Source organism: Scyliorhinus torazame, chromosome 9 (assembly GCF_047496885.1).
Source record: "Scyliorhinus torazame isolate Kashiwa2021f chromosome 9, sScyTor2.1, whole genome shotgun sequence".
Taxonomy (NCBI): Eukaryota; Metazoa; Chordata; class Chondrichthyes; order Carcharhiniformes; family Scyliorhinidae; genus Scyliorhinus; species Scyliorhinus torazame.
In genome coordinates, this window is record NC_092715.1 from 164,987,505 (window position 1) to 165,005,193 (window position 17,689).

At 48.8% G+C, this 17,689-nt stretch overlaps 1 protein-coding gene across 2 annotated transcripts in view; it reads right to left on the reverse strand.

The window, feature by feature from the left end:
• Window positions 1-17,689, reverse strand: part of fancc (FA complementation group C) — a 274,053-nt gene that overhangs the window by 145,133 nt on the left and 111,231 nt on the right. For both annotated transcript variants that reach the window (XM_072516728.1, XM_072516729.1), the window contains exon 5: window positions 9,607-9,708. In XM_072516728.1, the coding sequence (XP_072372829.1) occupies window positions 9,607-9,708 (102 nt within the window). The remainder of the gene's footprint in view (window positions 1-9,606; window positions 9,709-17,689) is intronic.

Below are 17,689 nucleotides of genomic sequence, written 5' to 3' on the forward strand. Positions count from 1 at the left end.
AAATATAATTTAACAGTCCAATATATAATTATCTGTAGCAACGACCTATACATATTATACAGTATATATTAACAACCCTGAGAGTCCTTCTGGTTCCTCCTCCCCCCACCCCCCCTACCCACCCCCCACCCCCCCCCCCTCCGATCCTGGGCTGCTGCTGCTGCCTTCTTTTTCCATTCCATCTATCTTTCTGCGAGGTATTCGACGAACGGTTTCCACCGCCTGGTGAACCCTTGAGCCGACCCCCTTAGAACGAACTTAATCCGCTCTAGCTTTATAAACCCTGCCATGTCATTTATCCAGGTCTCCACCCCCGGGGGCTTGGCTTCTTTCCACATTAGCAATATCCTGCGCCGGGCTACTAGGGACGCAAAGGCCAAAACATCGGCCTCTCTCGCCTCCTGCACTCCCGGCTCTTGTGCAACCCCAAATATAGCCAACCCCCAGCTTGGTTCGACCCGGACCCCCACTACTTTTGAAAGCACCTTTGTCACCCCCCTCCAAAACCCCTGTAGTGCCGGGCATGACCAAAACATATGGGTATGATTTGCTGGGCTTCTCGAGCACCTCGCACACCTATCCTCCACCCCCAAAAATTTACTGAGCCGTGCTCCAGTCATATGCGCCCTGTGTAATACCTTAAGCTGAATCAGGCTTAGCCTGGCACACGAGGACGACGAGTTTACCCTGCTTAGGGCATCTGCCCACAGCCCCTCCTCGATCTCCTCCCCCAGCTCTTCTTCCCATTTCCCTTTTAGTTCATCTACCATAGTCTCCCCTTCGTCCCTCATTTCCCTATATATATCTGACAGCTTACCATACCCCACCCATGTCTTTGACATCACTCTGTCCTGCACCTCTTGTGTCGGGAGCTGCGGGAATTCCCTCACCTGTTGCCTCGCAAAAGCCCTCAGTTGCATATACCCGAATGCATTCCCTTGGGGCAACCCATATTTCTCGGTCAGCGCTCCCAGACTCACGAACTTCCCATCCACAAACAGATCTTTCAGTTGCGTTATTCCTGCTCTTTGCCACATTCCATATCCCCCATCCATTCCCCCCGGGGCAAACCTATGGTTGTTTCTTATCAGGGACCCCCCCCCAAGGCTCCAGTCTTTCCCCTATGCCGTCTCCACTGTCCCCAAATCTTCAGTGTAGCCACCACCACCAGGCTTGTGGTGTAGTTCCTCGGTGAGAACGGCAATGGGGCTGTCACCATAGCCTGTAGGCTAGTCCCCCTACAGGACGCCCTCTCTAATCTCTTCCACGCCGCTCCCTCCTCCTCTCCCATCCACTTACTCACCATTGAAATATTAGCGGCCCAATAATACTCACTTAGGCTCGGTAGTGCCAGCCCCCCCCTATCCCTGCTACGCTGTAAGAATCCCTTCCTCACTCTCGGGGTCTTCCCGGCCCACACAAAACCCAGGATGCTCTTTTCAATCCTTTTAAAAAAAGCCTTCGTGATCACCACCGGGAGGCACTGAAACACAAAGAGGAATCTCGGGAGGACCACCATCTTAACCGCCTGCACCCTCCCTGCCAGTGACAGGGATACCATATCCCATCTCTTGAAATCCTCCTCCATTTGTTCCACCAACCGCGTTAAATTTAACCTATGCAATGTGCCCCAATTCTTGGCTATCTGGATCCCCAGGTAACGAAAGTCCCTTGTTACCTTCCTCAACGGTAGGTCCTCTATTTCTCTACTCTGCTCCCCTGGATGCACCACAAACAACTCACTTTTCCCCATGTTCAATTTATACCCTGAAAAATCCCCAAACTCCCCAAGTATCCGCATTATTTCTGGCATCCCCTCCGCCGGGTCTGCCACATATAGTAACAAATCGTCCGCATACAAAGATACCCGGTGTTCTTCTCCTCCTCTAAGTACTCCTCTCCACTTCTTGGAACCCCTCAACGCTATCGCCAGGGGCTCAATCGCCAGTGCAAACAATAATGGGGACAGAGGGCATCCCTGCCTTGTCCCTCTATGGAGCCGAAAATATGCAGATCCCCGTCCATTCGTGACCACGCTCGCCATCGGGGCCCTATACAACAGCTGCACCCATCTAACATAGCCCTCTCCAAAACCAAATCTCCTCAACACCTCCCACAAATAATCCCACTCCACTCTATCAAATGCTTTCCCGGCATCCATCGCCACTACTATCTCCGTTTCCCCCTCTGGTGGGGCCATCATCATTACCCCTAACAGCCTCCGTATATTCATGTTCAGCTGTCTCCCCTTCACAAACCCAGTTTGGTCCTCGTGGACCACCCCCGGGACACATTCCTCTATTCTCATTGCCATTACCGTGGCCAGGATCTTGGCATCTACATTTAGGAGGGAAATAGGTCTATAGGACCCGCATTGTAGCGGGTCCTTTTCCTTCTTTAAGAGAAGCGATGTCGTTGCTTCAGACATAGTCGGGGGCAGTTGTCCCCTTTCCTTTGCCTCATTAAAGGTCCTCGTCAATACCGGGGCGAGCAAGTCCACATATTTTCTATAGAATTCGACTGGGAATCCATCCAGTCCCGGGGCCTTTCCCGCCTGCATGCTCCTAATTCCTTTCACCACTTCTTCTACCTCGATCTGTGCTCCCAGTCCCACCCTTTCCTGCTCTTCCACCTTGGGAAATTCCAGCCGATCCAAAAAGCCCATCATTCTCTCCCTCCCATCCGGGGGTTGAGCTTCATATAATTTTTTATAAAATGTCTTGAACACTCCATTCACTCTCTCCGCTCCCCGCTCCATCTCTCCTTCCTCATCCCTCACTCCCCCTATTTCCCTCGCTGCTCCCCTTTTCCTCAATTGGTGTGCCAGCAACCTGCTCGCCTTCTCCCCATATTCGTACTGTACACCCTGTGCCTTCCTCCATTGTGCCTCTGCAGTGCCCATAGTCAGCAAGTCAAATTCTACATGTAGCCTTTGCCTTTCCCTGTACAGTCCCTCCTCCGGTGCTTCCGCATATTGTCTGTCCACCCTCAAAAGTTCTTGCAGCAACCGCTCCCGTTCCTTACTCTCCTGCTCCCCTTTATGTGCCCTTATTGATATCAGCTCCCCTCTAACCACCGCCTTCAGCGCCTCCCAGACCACTCCCACCTGGACCTCCCCATTATCATTGAGTTCCAAGTACTTTTCAATGCACCCCCTCACCCTTAGACACACCCCCTCATCTGCCATTAGTCCCATGTCCATTCTCCAGGGTGGGCGCCCTCCTGTTTCCTCCCCTATCTCCAAGTCTACCCAGTGTGGAGCGTGATCCGAAATGGCTATAGCCGTATACTCCGTTCCCCTCACCTTCGGGATCAGCGCCCTTCCCAGCACAAAAAAGTCTATTCGCGAGTAGACTTTATGGACATAGGAGAAAAACGAGAACTCCTTACTCCTAGGTCTGCTAAATCTCCACGGGTCTACACCTCCCATCTGCTCCATAAAATCTTTAAGTACCTTGGCTGCTGCCGGCCTCCTTCCAGTCCTGGACTTCGACCTATCCAGCCCTGGTTCCAACACCGTATTAAAATCTCCCCCCATTATCAGCTTTCCCATCTCTAGGTCCGGAATGCGTCCTAGCATCCGCCTCATAAAATTGGCATCATCCCAGTTCGGGGCATATACGTTTACCAAAACCACCGTCTCCCCCTGTAGTTTTCCACTCACCATCACGTATCTGCCCCCGTTATCCGCCACTATAGCCTTTGCCTCGAACATTACCCGCTTCCCCACTAATATAGCCACCCCCCTGTTTTTCGCATCTAGCCCCGAATGGAACACCTGCCCCACCCGTCCTTTGCGTAGCCTAACCTGGTCTATCAGTTTCAGGTGCGTTTCCTGTAACATAACCACATCTGCCTTAAGTTTCTTAAGGTGTGCGAGTACCCGTGCCCTCTTTATCGGCCCGTTCAGCCCTCTCACGTTCCACGTGATCAGCCGGGTTGGGGGGCTTCCTAACCCCCCCCCCCCCCCCCTTGTCGATTAGCCATCCCCTTTTTCCAGCTCCTCACCCGGTTCCCACGCAGCTGTATCTCCCCCAGGCGGTGCCCCCCCGCTCATCCCCTCCCATACCAGCTCCCCCCTCTCCCCAGCAGCAGCAACCCAGTAATTCCCCCCTCCCACCCCCCCCCGCTAGATGCCCTGCTAGCGTAATTACTCCCCCCATGTTGCTCCCAGATGTCAGCAAACTCTGGCCGACCTCGGCTACCCCCGTGACCTCGGCTCGCACCGTGCGACGCCCCCTCCTTCCTGCTTCTCTATTCCCGCCATGATTATCATAGCGCGGGAACCAAGCCTGCGCTTCTCCCTTGGCCCCGCCCCCAATGGCCAACGCCCCATCTCCTCCACCTCCCCTCCTCCCCCCATCACCACCTGTGGAAGAGAGAAAAGTTACCACATCGCAGGATTAGTACATAAAACTCCTCTTTCCCCCCCTTTTTAACCCCCCTCTTCGCCCCCCACATTCGCCCCACCACTTTGTTCAAACGTTCTTTTTAATAACCCGCTCATTCCAGTTTTTCTTCCACAATAAAAGTCCACGCTTCATCCGCCGTCTCAAAGTAGTGGTGCCTTCCTCGATATGTGACCCACAGTCTTGCCGGTTGCAGCATTCCAAATTTTATCTTCTTTTTACGAAGCACCGCCTTGGCCCGATTAAAGCTCGCCCTCCTTCTCGCCACCTCCGCACTCCAGTCTTGATAAACGCGGATCACCGCGTTCTCCCATTTACTGCTCCGAGTTTTCTTTGCCCACCTAAGGACCATTTCTCTATCCTTAAAACGGAGGAATCTCACCACTATGGCTCTGGGAATTTCTCCTGCTCTCGGTCCTCGCGCCATCACTCGGTATTCTCCCTCCACCTCCAACGGACCTGCCGGGGCCTCCGCTCCCATTAACGAGTGCAGCATCGTGCTCACCTATGCCCCGACGTCCGCTCCCTCCACACCTTCAGGAAGACCAAGAATCCTCAGGTTGTTCCTCCTTGCATTGTTCTCCAGTGCCTCCAACCTTTCCACACATCGTTTCTGATGTGCCTCATGCATCTCCGTCTTCACCACCAGGCCCTGTATGTCGTCCTCATTCTCGGCTGCCTTTGCCTTCACGACCCGAAGCTCCCGCTCCTGGGTCTTGTTCCTCCTTTAGCCCTTCGGTCGCCTGTAGTATCGGGGCCAGCAGCTCTTTCTTCATTTCCTTTTTGAGCTCTTCCACACAGCATTTCAAGAACTCTTGTTGTTCAGGGCCCCATGTTAAACTGCCACCTTCCGACGCCATCTTGGTTTTTGCTTGCCTTCCTTGCCGCTGTTCTAAAGGATCCACTGCAATCCGGCCACTTTCTCCTCCTTTTTTCATCCGTATCCAGGGGGGATTCCCTTCTGGTTTACCGCACAGTGTTTTTAGCCGTCAAAATTGCCGTTGGGGCTCCTATCAAGAGCCCAAAAGTCCGTTTCACCGGGAGCTGCCGAAACGTGCGACTCAGCTGGTCATCGCCGCACCCGGAAGTCCAATTGGAACAGTTTTGATCTACTCTGTCCAAGCTCCTCATGATTTTGAGCACCTCTATCAAATATCCTTGCAACTTTCTCTTATCTATAGAGAACCAATTGAAGTCCCTCATTCATGAAAACATGCTTGTAAATCTTTTATTCACCCTCTCGAATACCTTCACATAAATGATTGTGTCGAGAATTAGACACAATACCCAGTTCAGGCCAAACCTCGATAAACGTTCATTATAATTTTCTTGCTTTTGTATTCTATGCCTCTATTTATAATTGATGTGGAGATGCCGCCGTTGGACTGGGGTGAGCACAGTAAGAAGTCTTACAACACCAGGTTGTTGGACTTTAACCTGGTGTTGTAAGACTTCTTACTCTATTTATAAAACCCAGGATACATGTATCTTTTTAACCACTTTCTCAACCTGCCCTGCCACTTTAAATGTTTGTTTTTAATTTGTTCTGGGGTTGTGGGCACCACTGGCTGGGCTAACATTAATTGCAAATCCCTAATTGCCCTTGAACTGAGTTGGCTTATTATTCCATTTCAATGAGCATTTAAGAGTCAACCAAATTGCTGTGTGTCTGGAGTCACCTGTAGACCAGACCAGGTAAGGACAGAAGGTTTCCTTCCCTGAAGGACATTAGTGAACCAGATGGAGTTTTACGCCAATCAACAATGGTTTCATGGTCATCATTAGATTTTCAATTCAAATTTCGCCATCTGCCGTGGTTGGATTCGAACCCAGCTCCCCCAAGTATTAGTTTAGTAACAATAGCACTCCGCCACTTCCTCCTCGATTTCTGCACATGTAACTCCAGGTACCGCTGTTCCTGCACCCCTTCAGAATTGTAACCTTAGTTTATATTACCTAGCCTCATTCTTCCTACTTAAAGTATCAATTCACATTTTGCCGCTTTTAATTTCATCCACCCATTCCACTAGCCGAAGTATGAACTCTGGATGTCTACCATTATCCTCCTCATAATACACGAGACTTCCATGTTTTGTATCATGTGCAAATTTTTTAATTGTACCCCAAGTCATTTATATGAAGAAAAGCTGTGGTCTCAAAACCAACACCTGGGGAACACCTGTATACCATCATCGAGTCAGAAAAACAGAGGTAGTATTACAAAAACAGAAAGTGCTGGAAAAACTCTGCAGGTATCACAGCATCAACAAGAGAAACAAGAGTCCAATATGACTCTCTCTCAGGATTGGAGGTGGAAATATGATGGGTTTTATGCTGTTCAATAATGTCGAGGGTCAGGAGAACAAACGGGTAGGTCAGAGATAGGTGAGAGGGTCTGGGTGTTTAAATTACAAAGATGTAATGGAATCAAATGGAAAGGGAGTTGTAATGGTACTAAAGAAACAAAGCAGTGGTCTACAGTAGGTGTTAACAGCAAATTAAAGGTCAGCTCTGTCTGAAAACAAAAACAAGAAAACAAGATACAGCTTGGCATGGGGGGGGGGGGTTCAAACTAAGGACAGAGTTCATCATGTGAAGTTGTTGAATTCAATGTTGAGATGAATTCAAGGTTGTAAAGTGTCCAATCAGGAGATGAGGTGTTGTTCCCGACACTTGCGACGGGTTTCGCTGAGCTACTGCAGCAGGCCGAGGACCGAAATGAGGGTGGGAGCAAGATGCTGAACTGAAGTGGCAAATTGAAATTCTGTTTTCATTTCAGATCTCCAGCATTCTGCTCTTATAACCACAATATTATTTTCCATTGTCTGATTTCTGTATCATCAGAACCACAGGGTTAATTTACATTTATAGCGAGGAAAGAAAATTACCCAAAAAAAGGACCCTTCGGGATGCAAGCGTAGGTTTCGTTGATACTTGCCTCCCCCAAATAACATCGATTTCCCAGATTGGAAAATGAAAGTGCTCCCCATTTCACCAGATTGCCCCATGATTTCCTGAGTTTCTGGGAGATGGAAAGAGGTGGGTCTATGCCTGCAATATGACCCATCACAGCCACATTCTTGAGGTAGCAGGGGCTGTGACAGCCTCCTGCCTCACTTTTTCAGGAGAGTACATTGGGCAACTCAATGTAAAATCCTTCTGCAGGTGCTAGATTCAGATAGGATATAGGCCTGTGTAAAGGCTGTCTTGGGCCACATTCATGGTACAGGAATTAACTACAAGACTCATGAATCTGGACAGGATTAGCACACTTTGGGAGTAGGCAGTGTCAGCGGGATATAGGAACAGGAATGGGCCATTCAGCTTCTTGAGCCTGTTCTGTCATTATTCATGATTGCTCTAAATCTTAACTCCATCCACCACATGGTTTCCGAGTCCTTCGGTACCCTTGCCCATTTAAAAAAACCTGTATATTTTCAACTAACCCAGCCTCCTCAACAATCTTTGGGCAAGGGAAGTGTGTCCCGCCAATGCCCATGAAAGACCGAGCTGTTATTTAAATGTTATTTGCCCTTTGTTTTAGACTTTTTAACTAGGGAAAATGTTTTTTCTCCACCTCCCTATCAAATCTTTTTATCATCTTAAAGACCTCAATTAGAATCACCCCGAAATCTTCTACACTCAAGGCGACACAGGCCTGTGCAACTGATGCTCATAATTTAATCCTTTTGCTCTAAAATCATTCTGGTGAATCCGCCAAAGGTAATTTATCCTTCCCGAGGTTCGGTTAACTGAATGAAGCCCTCCTAATGCAGTCTAACCAAAGCTTTTTATGACTATTAAAGTGTGCTTTAAGTACCACCTGAGAAAATTAATAATCCAGCTGCGTTCTTCATTGAGCCAATTTGATATATCCCAGGACAGATTGGTCAACATCTGGGGTCGGAATGGAATTTCCTTTTACTAATTGCGCACCTATCTCTGCAAAAAGGCCACGTCAATCGTGCTTGGTGAAGGAGTCCGTGACTACCTTACAGATAACCCCAACAAATTAAGTTATCGTATATAGTAGTCTTGGAGAATACCTGCTGACCTTGCTAAGGAGTAGTTAATTATATAATGTGCTGTCTGAAGACTAGAAACCTCAGACAAATCCCCGTGGAAAGGGGAAAATTACAGAGCTATTTTCTAAAAATCGCTTCTCTTGTGAAATTTAATTGAAAAAGGCCCTTTTATATTCCCAGAGTAAAAATAGTATCTTTTTCCAGAATGGAAAGATAGAATAAAGAAAAAGTGAAGTAAATTCAATGGAATTTGAAGAGCTTTGAACAGAAACCTAAGATAAATTGATGAGCGAGTGCTGAGTGGGTGTGCTAAATCACTTAATGTGTTTTTGTCTCAAAATAGGTAGTAGAATCCTGCCAAGATGAAAGTGCTGCATGCTGAAAGGTAATAAATTATCCATAGTTAAGTAAGCTAATGCACTTTTATGACTTTTGGCTTTTCCTCATCTTCAGGTAATCTACAATATGGTTTTTAAAATTCCATTTAGTAGCGAGGGTGTGTGAGCCTGCTATGTGGATAATGTTAATATTTGGTTTTTTTAATAGAAAACTAGGTAGGTAAGGAAATAAAGTGCTAAGTGACGATGAAAGGAAGAAATAATGGATGAAAAGGATGAGCTAGAAACAACTTACTTACGTCTGAATTAACACGTAACCTGGGGTACTCCATTTTATACACTTACATGTCTATACAACAGTTAAGTCTAAAATAAATTCCCATGAAGATTTTGAAAATTTCTTTCCCTCCCTTTGAGCATTTACCACAGCATTGCTCGATCAATTGTGCTGACCAAAAAATTTAAAAGAATTCAAGAAGTTGCACACACACAAGAATGCTGTTACAGAAACCTGGCATTTAAAATATAATCCCAAACCCAACCTTTTAGCCGTTGGCAACACTGATGCCAATGACAAACATGCATCCAGCATTGTCAAGAGCCACGTGTGGCGAGGATTATTATACAACTAGCCCCAGTTTTAGCAGATAAAGCCCCAGAAATACTCAAATAATGCTTTCCTAGACCATTTCTAATCAACAACGGCCCAAATTACCCTATTTTCTAACAAAAACAAACAGGGTATTTGGGGCTGCATGCACTAACTAAAATAAATACAGACAAGTGAATGTTCTAATTAACACTTTAAAAGGTTCTTTCTATTATTTTACTTACATTTTTCAACAATTTAGAATGGTATTCTTCGTCTGGATAATGTAAACTCTGAACAAAACTTCTTACTTCATGATCGACACCAGTCAAACTCTGCAGCAAGGTCTTTTTGTTAAAAAAAAAGTTTAACAGTAAACATGTAAGTCAACATTAATGTATAGATAAAATCGACACTAAACCAACGCAAATGCATTACGATTGTACAGAATATAGGAATTGGCTCTATTGACTCCAAATGTTGAAACCAAAAGGTAAATCCATATTCACTAAAACGCGAAAGCAAACTGATCCATCAGTTTCTGATCAGACCCTATGAACAGAACTTGTAAGAAACTGTGAAGTGGAGAACTGACCATTCTATGCAAGAAGTGGCTGGAAACACGTGGATGGAAATAAATTTACTAAGTGGGTGGGTCCAGAGACTGAAATGAGAAACTGGTGCTGCTATCATCGGTGATATCATTATAGATGGACAATACAGTGTTTCTGGAAAAACTTCCTGGATTTAGTGTTATTGTACGTAGGCAAAAGATTACAATGAAGGCAGAATGTGCTGCAAGTGGGATGTGTACAGGATTTGGCATCAAATTAGCATAGAAGTATCATAAACCTAACCTTCATGACATGACAGGACAGTCTGATGATTTATTTTTCTGTGACAAGTAGCATCTTAATGACAATTGTGGATATGGTGAGATACTGAACACAAAATCGAGATCCATCTGGAGAGGTTTTGCCTCTTAAAAACACTATATAAATGCAAGTTGTTGTTCAAATCATAGAATTTACAGTGCAGAAGGAGGCCATTTGGCCCATCAAGTCTGCACCGGCTCTTGGAAAGAGCACCCTACCCAAGGTCAACACCTCCACCCTATCCCCATAACCCAGTAACCCCACCCAACACTAAGGGCAATTTTGGACACTAAGGGCAATTTATCATGGCCAATCCACCTAACATGCACATCTTTGGACTGTGGGAGGAAACCGGAGCACCCGGAGGAAACCCACGCACACACGGGGAGGATGTGCAGACTCCGCACAGACAGTGACCCAAGCCGGAATCGAACCTGGGACCCTGGAGCTGTGAAGCAATTGTGCTATCCACAATGCTACTGTGCTGCCCCACAGCAATTGTTGATAAGAAAATTCATGGATTTTAATGAAAAACTCAGAATATCTTCTCCAAATACAGGATTGCCACCATGAGTGCACAAGGGAGGCAGGTGAACTGCAATTGATGGAAAGCTAATTTTGAAATCTAAATTTGAAAACCTAGGCAGTTCAGTAATAATAATACCACCTTCAAGAAAGAGAAAACTGATTATTGTGTTAAGTCTTTTCTAGCATTTGTAATTCTATCAGCAGTGAGGTACCAGTGGACATGCGCAAGCCTTTAAATGTAAATTACCCAATTCAAGTTTCTAGGGTGCACTTGAGTCGAAAAATACTTCCATCCATTCTACCATTTCTGAAAACATTTTGCCCCCCCTGGGTCGGGATTCTCCGTTTCTGAGACGAGTGTTGACGCCAATGCAGAATCCGTGGACTTTTACGATGAAAAAACCGGCACTGCACCTGGACCTATTCTGCTACCGTTGAGGGGCTAGCACCAGTGCCGCATGGAACACAATCCATTCCAATGAAAAACGAAGCAGGATTCGCCAGGTCCATGATCGACACTCGGGAGGCTGAAAAGCTCCAGCCGCACATACACTCACCACAAACACTTATCCCAGCCAACAAGATGGCGCTGGTTGTGCTGGAACACGCCCATACAGCTGAAGGGTCGGCTGGGGCCAGAGGGCACCTGGGGGTTGCCCTGGGGAACACCTATACGACCAGTGGCACCAAGTTCAAAGTGGGCTGTTAGCGGTGCAGCTGCGGCAATGGTGATCCATCCGTCCACCCTGACCCCACAGCCCACCTCCTGGCCATTCCCCCACAACTCACCCCGGCCCTGGCAGAACCTCCTGGCCAGGGGCACAAGTGTCAGCAAATTATGGTGATGTCGGACACCTTTCGTACCCCCTCTCTCTCCCTCAGCCACACCAGTTTCACGATTTTTAAAAGCAGAAGTGAACCACGCCGTTGGAAACCCAACGGATAACCCGGAGAATACGGGTCAGGCCCACTAATGATATGCAGTGTCTACTCTACATGCAGAGTGAAACGCATTGACGCCGTTTTCAAGGAGACAAAGAATCGTGATTTGGCATCAAATCGGCACCTGCCGCGATGTTGGCGTCGGAAGATATTCTCCGCCCAATCTAATTTCCCGATTTTGGGAGAATCTCGCCCCTGGCACCTGTCTAGCAAGGGTACAAAGTTGCACATGTCAATTATCTGATGACAGAATACGGGTTATATCCCCTTTTACCAAAAGAAGAAAGTGACACAAGCTGGGTGTCATTGGCACCAAGTTGGTTCAAAATTGACATGCCAAGCAATGGAAATTCAAAACTAAGTTAATCCTCTCTCCAGCAGATTCAGAAAATCGATACACTGAGCCAGGTTTGGTGACTCAAATTTGCCAGTGGATGACTTCGTATTTTACACAGTATTGAAGAAAAAGTGGTACCATTAACGATACAACTAACGCTTTTGATTTTCCACTTACAGAACAGTAGAGGCCATTATTATTGAGAGTCATCCCAAAACTGATGTCGAAGATTGTTCGGGTAACTCCACTGGTCACAGCTGCAGCTGCTCAGTTAGAACCATCATCATCAACATACTTCTAGTTATTTGTTTCTTTGCCCACACCATGCTCAAATAGTTGCTGACATTCACCATTTAGACTTCTTCATTAAAAACTGGCCATTCAGTGTCTGAAGGTTGCAGAAACAGTTACTGTCTTCAGAAGAGAGGTGGAGAGAAATGCAAGTTTTATTTATCAAAAATCCTATTAGCTTTGACATGGACTATTATTCATCTGTCAAAAGTCCAACTACTGATGTACAATGGATAATATTTCAAACAAATAAGTGGAAAATCATGGGAAGCATGCTCCAAAATTCCAAATACGAGCTTCCAATTAGCAAATTAAGCAGAAGTGCAAATTTGGCAAAAGTACAAATTTGTAAAATTAACTTTAAAAAAAAAAACAACCAACTTACTAGTTACATCCTTAAAAGTTCCCCAAAATTTGGCAAGCATAACTAAAGTTGTGCGGGTTATATCTACTATATATACTCCATGGCTAGAAAATCTTCTTTGCATCACATTTGTCCCAGTCAAAACCATGTACTGCTTTGTGAGTGAGCTTACAATGCAGCATCTTCTAGCTGTAATTACTATGTTGCCTTCTTAAACGGACTCCAGGGGCTAAATTCTCTGCCTCGCAGCGCCGCAAATAAGAACTGCGATCGGGCGGAGAATCAGGCATCCAGACAAAATCGAGGTGCGTGCTCGCCGCTGAACCGGACGCCATGCTCCGCTCCCTACGGCTGTGGAGAGTATGTTGAAGTGCAACTTAGGGCCACCATGTAGCTTGTTTGATCTGGATGGGCAGGGGAATACTCAATTTCCTAACATGTCAAGGCCGCATCTCGGGTGGCTCCCAAGCAGGCTCCGGCACTTCGGGCTTATCTGACCAATCGAAGGAAACTTTGTTTTTAAAAAAAATTGACGGCCTCTTTTCGACGTAAACCAGCGGGCAAACAGCGCTAGAAGGCTCCCCACAGCAGTTTATGGAGGGGACCAGGAGCAGGACTGCCAAACGACCAGCGAGAAGCGGCAGGAACGGGCGTGGGATCAGAAAATGGCGGCCGGCTTGGATCAGGCAGCGTGGGCCCAGAGGTCGCGGGAATAGCAGGAGTTTCTTAGAAGCCACTTTGCTGACCTGAAAACGGAGATGCTGGCCCCAATGAAGGCCTCTATGGAGAAAATGGTTGAGACCCAGAAAATGCAGGAGAAGGCGATCAAGGAGATTGAGAAAAAGGTCTCGGATAATGAAGACGAGATACTGGGCCTGGCCGTCAGGGTGGAGGCACACAACGCCCTACACAAGAGGTGGCAGGAGAGGCTGTAAGACCTTGAAAACAGGTCCAGGAAGCAGAACCTGCGCATTCTGGGCCTGCCTGAGGGTGCGGAGGGGTCGGACGCAAGCGCATTCGTGACCACGTTATTGGGGTCCCTGATGGGGCCAGAAGCATTCCCTCGGCCTCTGGAACTGGATGAGGCGCACAGAGTCCTTGCAAGGAAACCCAATACGAATGAACCGCCGAGGGCCATGGTGGTACGGTTCCACCGCTTCTCAGATAAGGAACGAGTCATGCGATGGGCTAAAAAGGAGCGGAGCAGCAGGTGGGAGAACAGCGTAATCCGCATCTACCAAGACCTGGGAGCAGAACTGGCCAAGAGGCGCGCTGGATTCAACCGGGCTAAGGCAGCTCTCCACAGCAAAGGAGTGATGTTCGGGCTGCTGCATTTGTGGGTCACGTATCAAGATAGCCACCATTACTTTGATACACCGGATGAGGCATGGAATTTCATTAAGCAAGAAAAGTTGGACTCGAACAAGAGGACAGCCACACTGGGGCGTTACTCTGGTGGGGATGGTAATTACCGAGTAGCCAGAGACAGCGACATTATGATGTCTCCTCTTATTCTTGTTTGTTCCCTGTTTCTTCAGCCATGTTTTCGGCTTTTGTAGAACGCGGCCGCAGAGGGAGGAGGGGGGCCCTACACGTGGGGCTGCTCTCGTGGCAGCTGAGGCCGTGTCTTTGATGGGGCCAGGTTTGCGCCCAGGGTTAGCTGTTTGTTTCGCTGGGGGGAAGAGGGCGGAAAATGTTCTTTGGGGGCCGTTGATGCTGATAAGTTGGGCTTTCCATAGGGGGGGGGGGGCCCGTAAAATGAGTAATCGGAGACAGAGGCGGGAGCGGTCAGCATGAGTCAGCTGACTCACGGAAGCGTAATGGGGGAGTGCCAGTGTCAAGCGGGTGCTTGACTTGGGGATTTGGGATCACGGGGTTGCTGGGGGAGGAGGGGGGGGGTGGATGGGATGCTGCTTGGCTGACGGAAAAGGTGCCAACTTGGGGGAACAGAGGGAGAGTCGGAGGGGGGGGGGCTCCAATGGCAGGGCTCGAGTAAGTGGGGGACGCGGGCCCGTGGCTGGCCGAGAAAGGGAGATGGCTAATCGGCAGGGGAGGGGGGTGCTAGCCCCCCATCCAGGCTGATTACGTGCAATGTGTGGGGCCGGTCAAGAGGGCTCACGTGTTCTCGCACTTAAAGGGGCTAAAGGCAGACGTAGCCATGCTACAGGAGAAGCACCTAAAATGTGCGGACCAAACAAGATTGAGAAAAGGGTGGATGGGCCAGGTGTTTCATTCAAGGCTGGATTCAAAGGCCAGAGGAGTAGCAATCCTGGTCAGCAAACGGGTGGCTTTTGCGGCAGGGAATATTGTAGCGGACAAGGGGGGCAGATACATAATGGTCAGTGGGAAACTGCAGGGGACCAGGGTGGTGCTAGTGAACGTTTACGCCCCGAACTGGGACGACGTATTTATGAGACGCACACTGGGTAAAATTCCAGACTTAGACTCACACAATCTGATTATGGGGGGTGACTTCAACACAGTTATAGACCCTGTACTGGACCGGTCAAACCCCAGGTCAGGGAAGTGACCAGCGGCGGCTAAAGAACTGAGGGGATTCATGGAACAGGTGGGGGGGCATAGACCCGTGGAGATTCGCCCGACCGAGGGCGAAAGAGTTCTCTTTCTTTTCCCATGTCCACAAAGTCTACTCCCGCATAAATTTCTTTGTGATGAGCAGGGCGTTGATCCCCAGGGTGGAGGGGACAGAATACTCGGCCATTGCAGTCTCCGATCATGCTCCACACTGGGTGGATTTGCGTCTTGTGGGGAGAGATAGGTCAGCCCCCCCACTGTGGAGGCTAGTTGTGGGGCTGCTGGCAGACGACGAGGTTTGTGGGCGGATAAGGAGGAACATCAAGGATTACCTGGAAATTAATGATACGGGGGAGGTAGCAGCGTCCACGATGTGGGAGGCCCTGAAGGCAGTTATCAGAGGGGAGTTGATCTCTATCATGTCTCATAGAGAGAAGAAAGATAGAGCGGAGGGAGAAAAGCTAGTCGGGGAGATACTCAGAGTAGACAGCTGCTACGCGGAGATTCCCGAGACGGGGCTACTGAAAGAGCGCCGGAGGCTGCAGGCGGAATTCGACCTGCTGACCACTGGGAAGGCGGTAGCACAGCTGAGGAAGGCCAAAGGGGCTGTCTACGAATACGGGGAGAAAGCGAGTAGAATGCTGGCGCACCAACTTCGCAAGAGGCAACCAGGGAAATTGGGGAAGTACGGGATAAGGAGGGCAACACGGTCATAGACCCAGAGGGGGTGAACAGTCTTTAGGGCGTTTTACGGTAAATTGTATGAATCAGAGCCCCCCCCCCCCCCCCCCCGGCCAGGGGGGATGAAGCAATTCATGGACCAACTGTGGTTCCCAAAGGTGGAAGAGGATCTGGTGGAGGGACTAGGGGCCCCGATAGAGCTGGAGGAGATGGTAAAGAGTTTAGGGGACATGCAGTCGGGCAAAGCCCCGGGGCCGGACGGCTACCCTGTAGAATTCTACAAGAAATTTTCGGAACTGCTGTGCCAACTCCTGATAAGGACCTTCAATGAGGCCAAAGAGACAGGGACCCTCCCCCCAACAATGTCACAGGCTTCGATTTCACTCGTCCTCAGATGAGAGAAAGATCCGCTACAGTGTGGATCTTATAGACCGATATCGTTCCTGAATGTAGACGCCAAACTGCTGGCCAAGATCTTAGCTGCTAGGATTGAGGACTGTGTCCCTGGGGTGATAGGGGAGGATCAGACGGGCTTCGTCAAGGGCAGGCAATTGAACTCCAAATTACGGAGGCTCCTAAACATCATCATGATGCCCTTAGAGAGAGGGGAGGCAGAAGTGGTGGCAGCAATGGACACGGAGAAAGATTTGACCGGGTGGAATGGGAATACCTGTGGGAAGCGCGAAGAAGGATCGGATTCGGTGAAGGGTTCATAGGTTGGGTCCAGCTGCTCTACCAGGCCCCAGTGTCAAGTATGTGCACGAACAGGGTGAGGTCAGAATACTTTCGGCTCCACCGGGGGACAAGGCAGGGCTCTCCCCGTTATTATTCGTCCTTGCGATAGAACTGCTGGCTATAGCGCTGCGGACTTCAAAGAATTGGTGGGGGTTGGTTCGGGGGGGTGGGGTTATCGAGAAGAGCTTTCGGTACATAGGGATACATAGGTGGCTCGAAAGTGGGATGCCCTCCACAAGCTTAATCTATCTCGGCTGGTAGAGCAGATGGAGGGGTCTTCAAAAGGTGGGACATGCTCCCGCTATCTCTAGCGGGGAAAGTGCAGACCGTTAAGATGACGGTCCTCCCCAGATTTCTGTTCGTCTTCCAGTGCCTTCCCATCTTCATCCCTAAGTTCTTCTTTAAGTGGGTGAACAAGATCATCTCGGGATTCGTATGGGCAAATAAGACCCCGCGAGTAAAGAGACTTTCCTGGAGCGCAGTCAGGGGGGGGGCGGGGGGGCTGGCACTGTTGAACTTTTGCAGCAACTATTGGGCGGCTAACCTAGCCATGATTAGGAAATGGGTATTTGGGGAAGGGTCGACGTGGGAGCGGTTAGAGGCGGTCACATGTAAAAGTACCAGCCCAGGGGCACTTGCAACGGCACCTCTGCCGTTCTCACCGGCCTGCTACTCCTCTAATCCGGTGGTGGTGGCGGCATTAAAGATCTGGGATCAGTGGAGAAGACACAGGGGGGTGGAGGGAGCCTCAGTCTGGACCCCGATACGCAACAGTCACAGATTTGTCCCGGGCAGGATAGACGGAGGGTTTCAAAGCTGGCAAAGGGCAGGCATTAAAAGGATGGGGGACCTGTTCATAGACGGGATCTTCCCCAGCTTGAAAACGCTGGAGGAGAAATTCAGTTTGCCCCCTGGAAATGCCTTCAGATAACTTCAGGTACGCGCCTTTCTCAAAAAGCAGGTGGTATCATTTCCGCTGCTACCCACACACAGGATACAGGATAGGGTGGTCTCCGGCACCTGGGTAGGGGAGGGGAAGG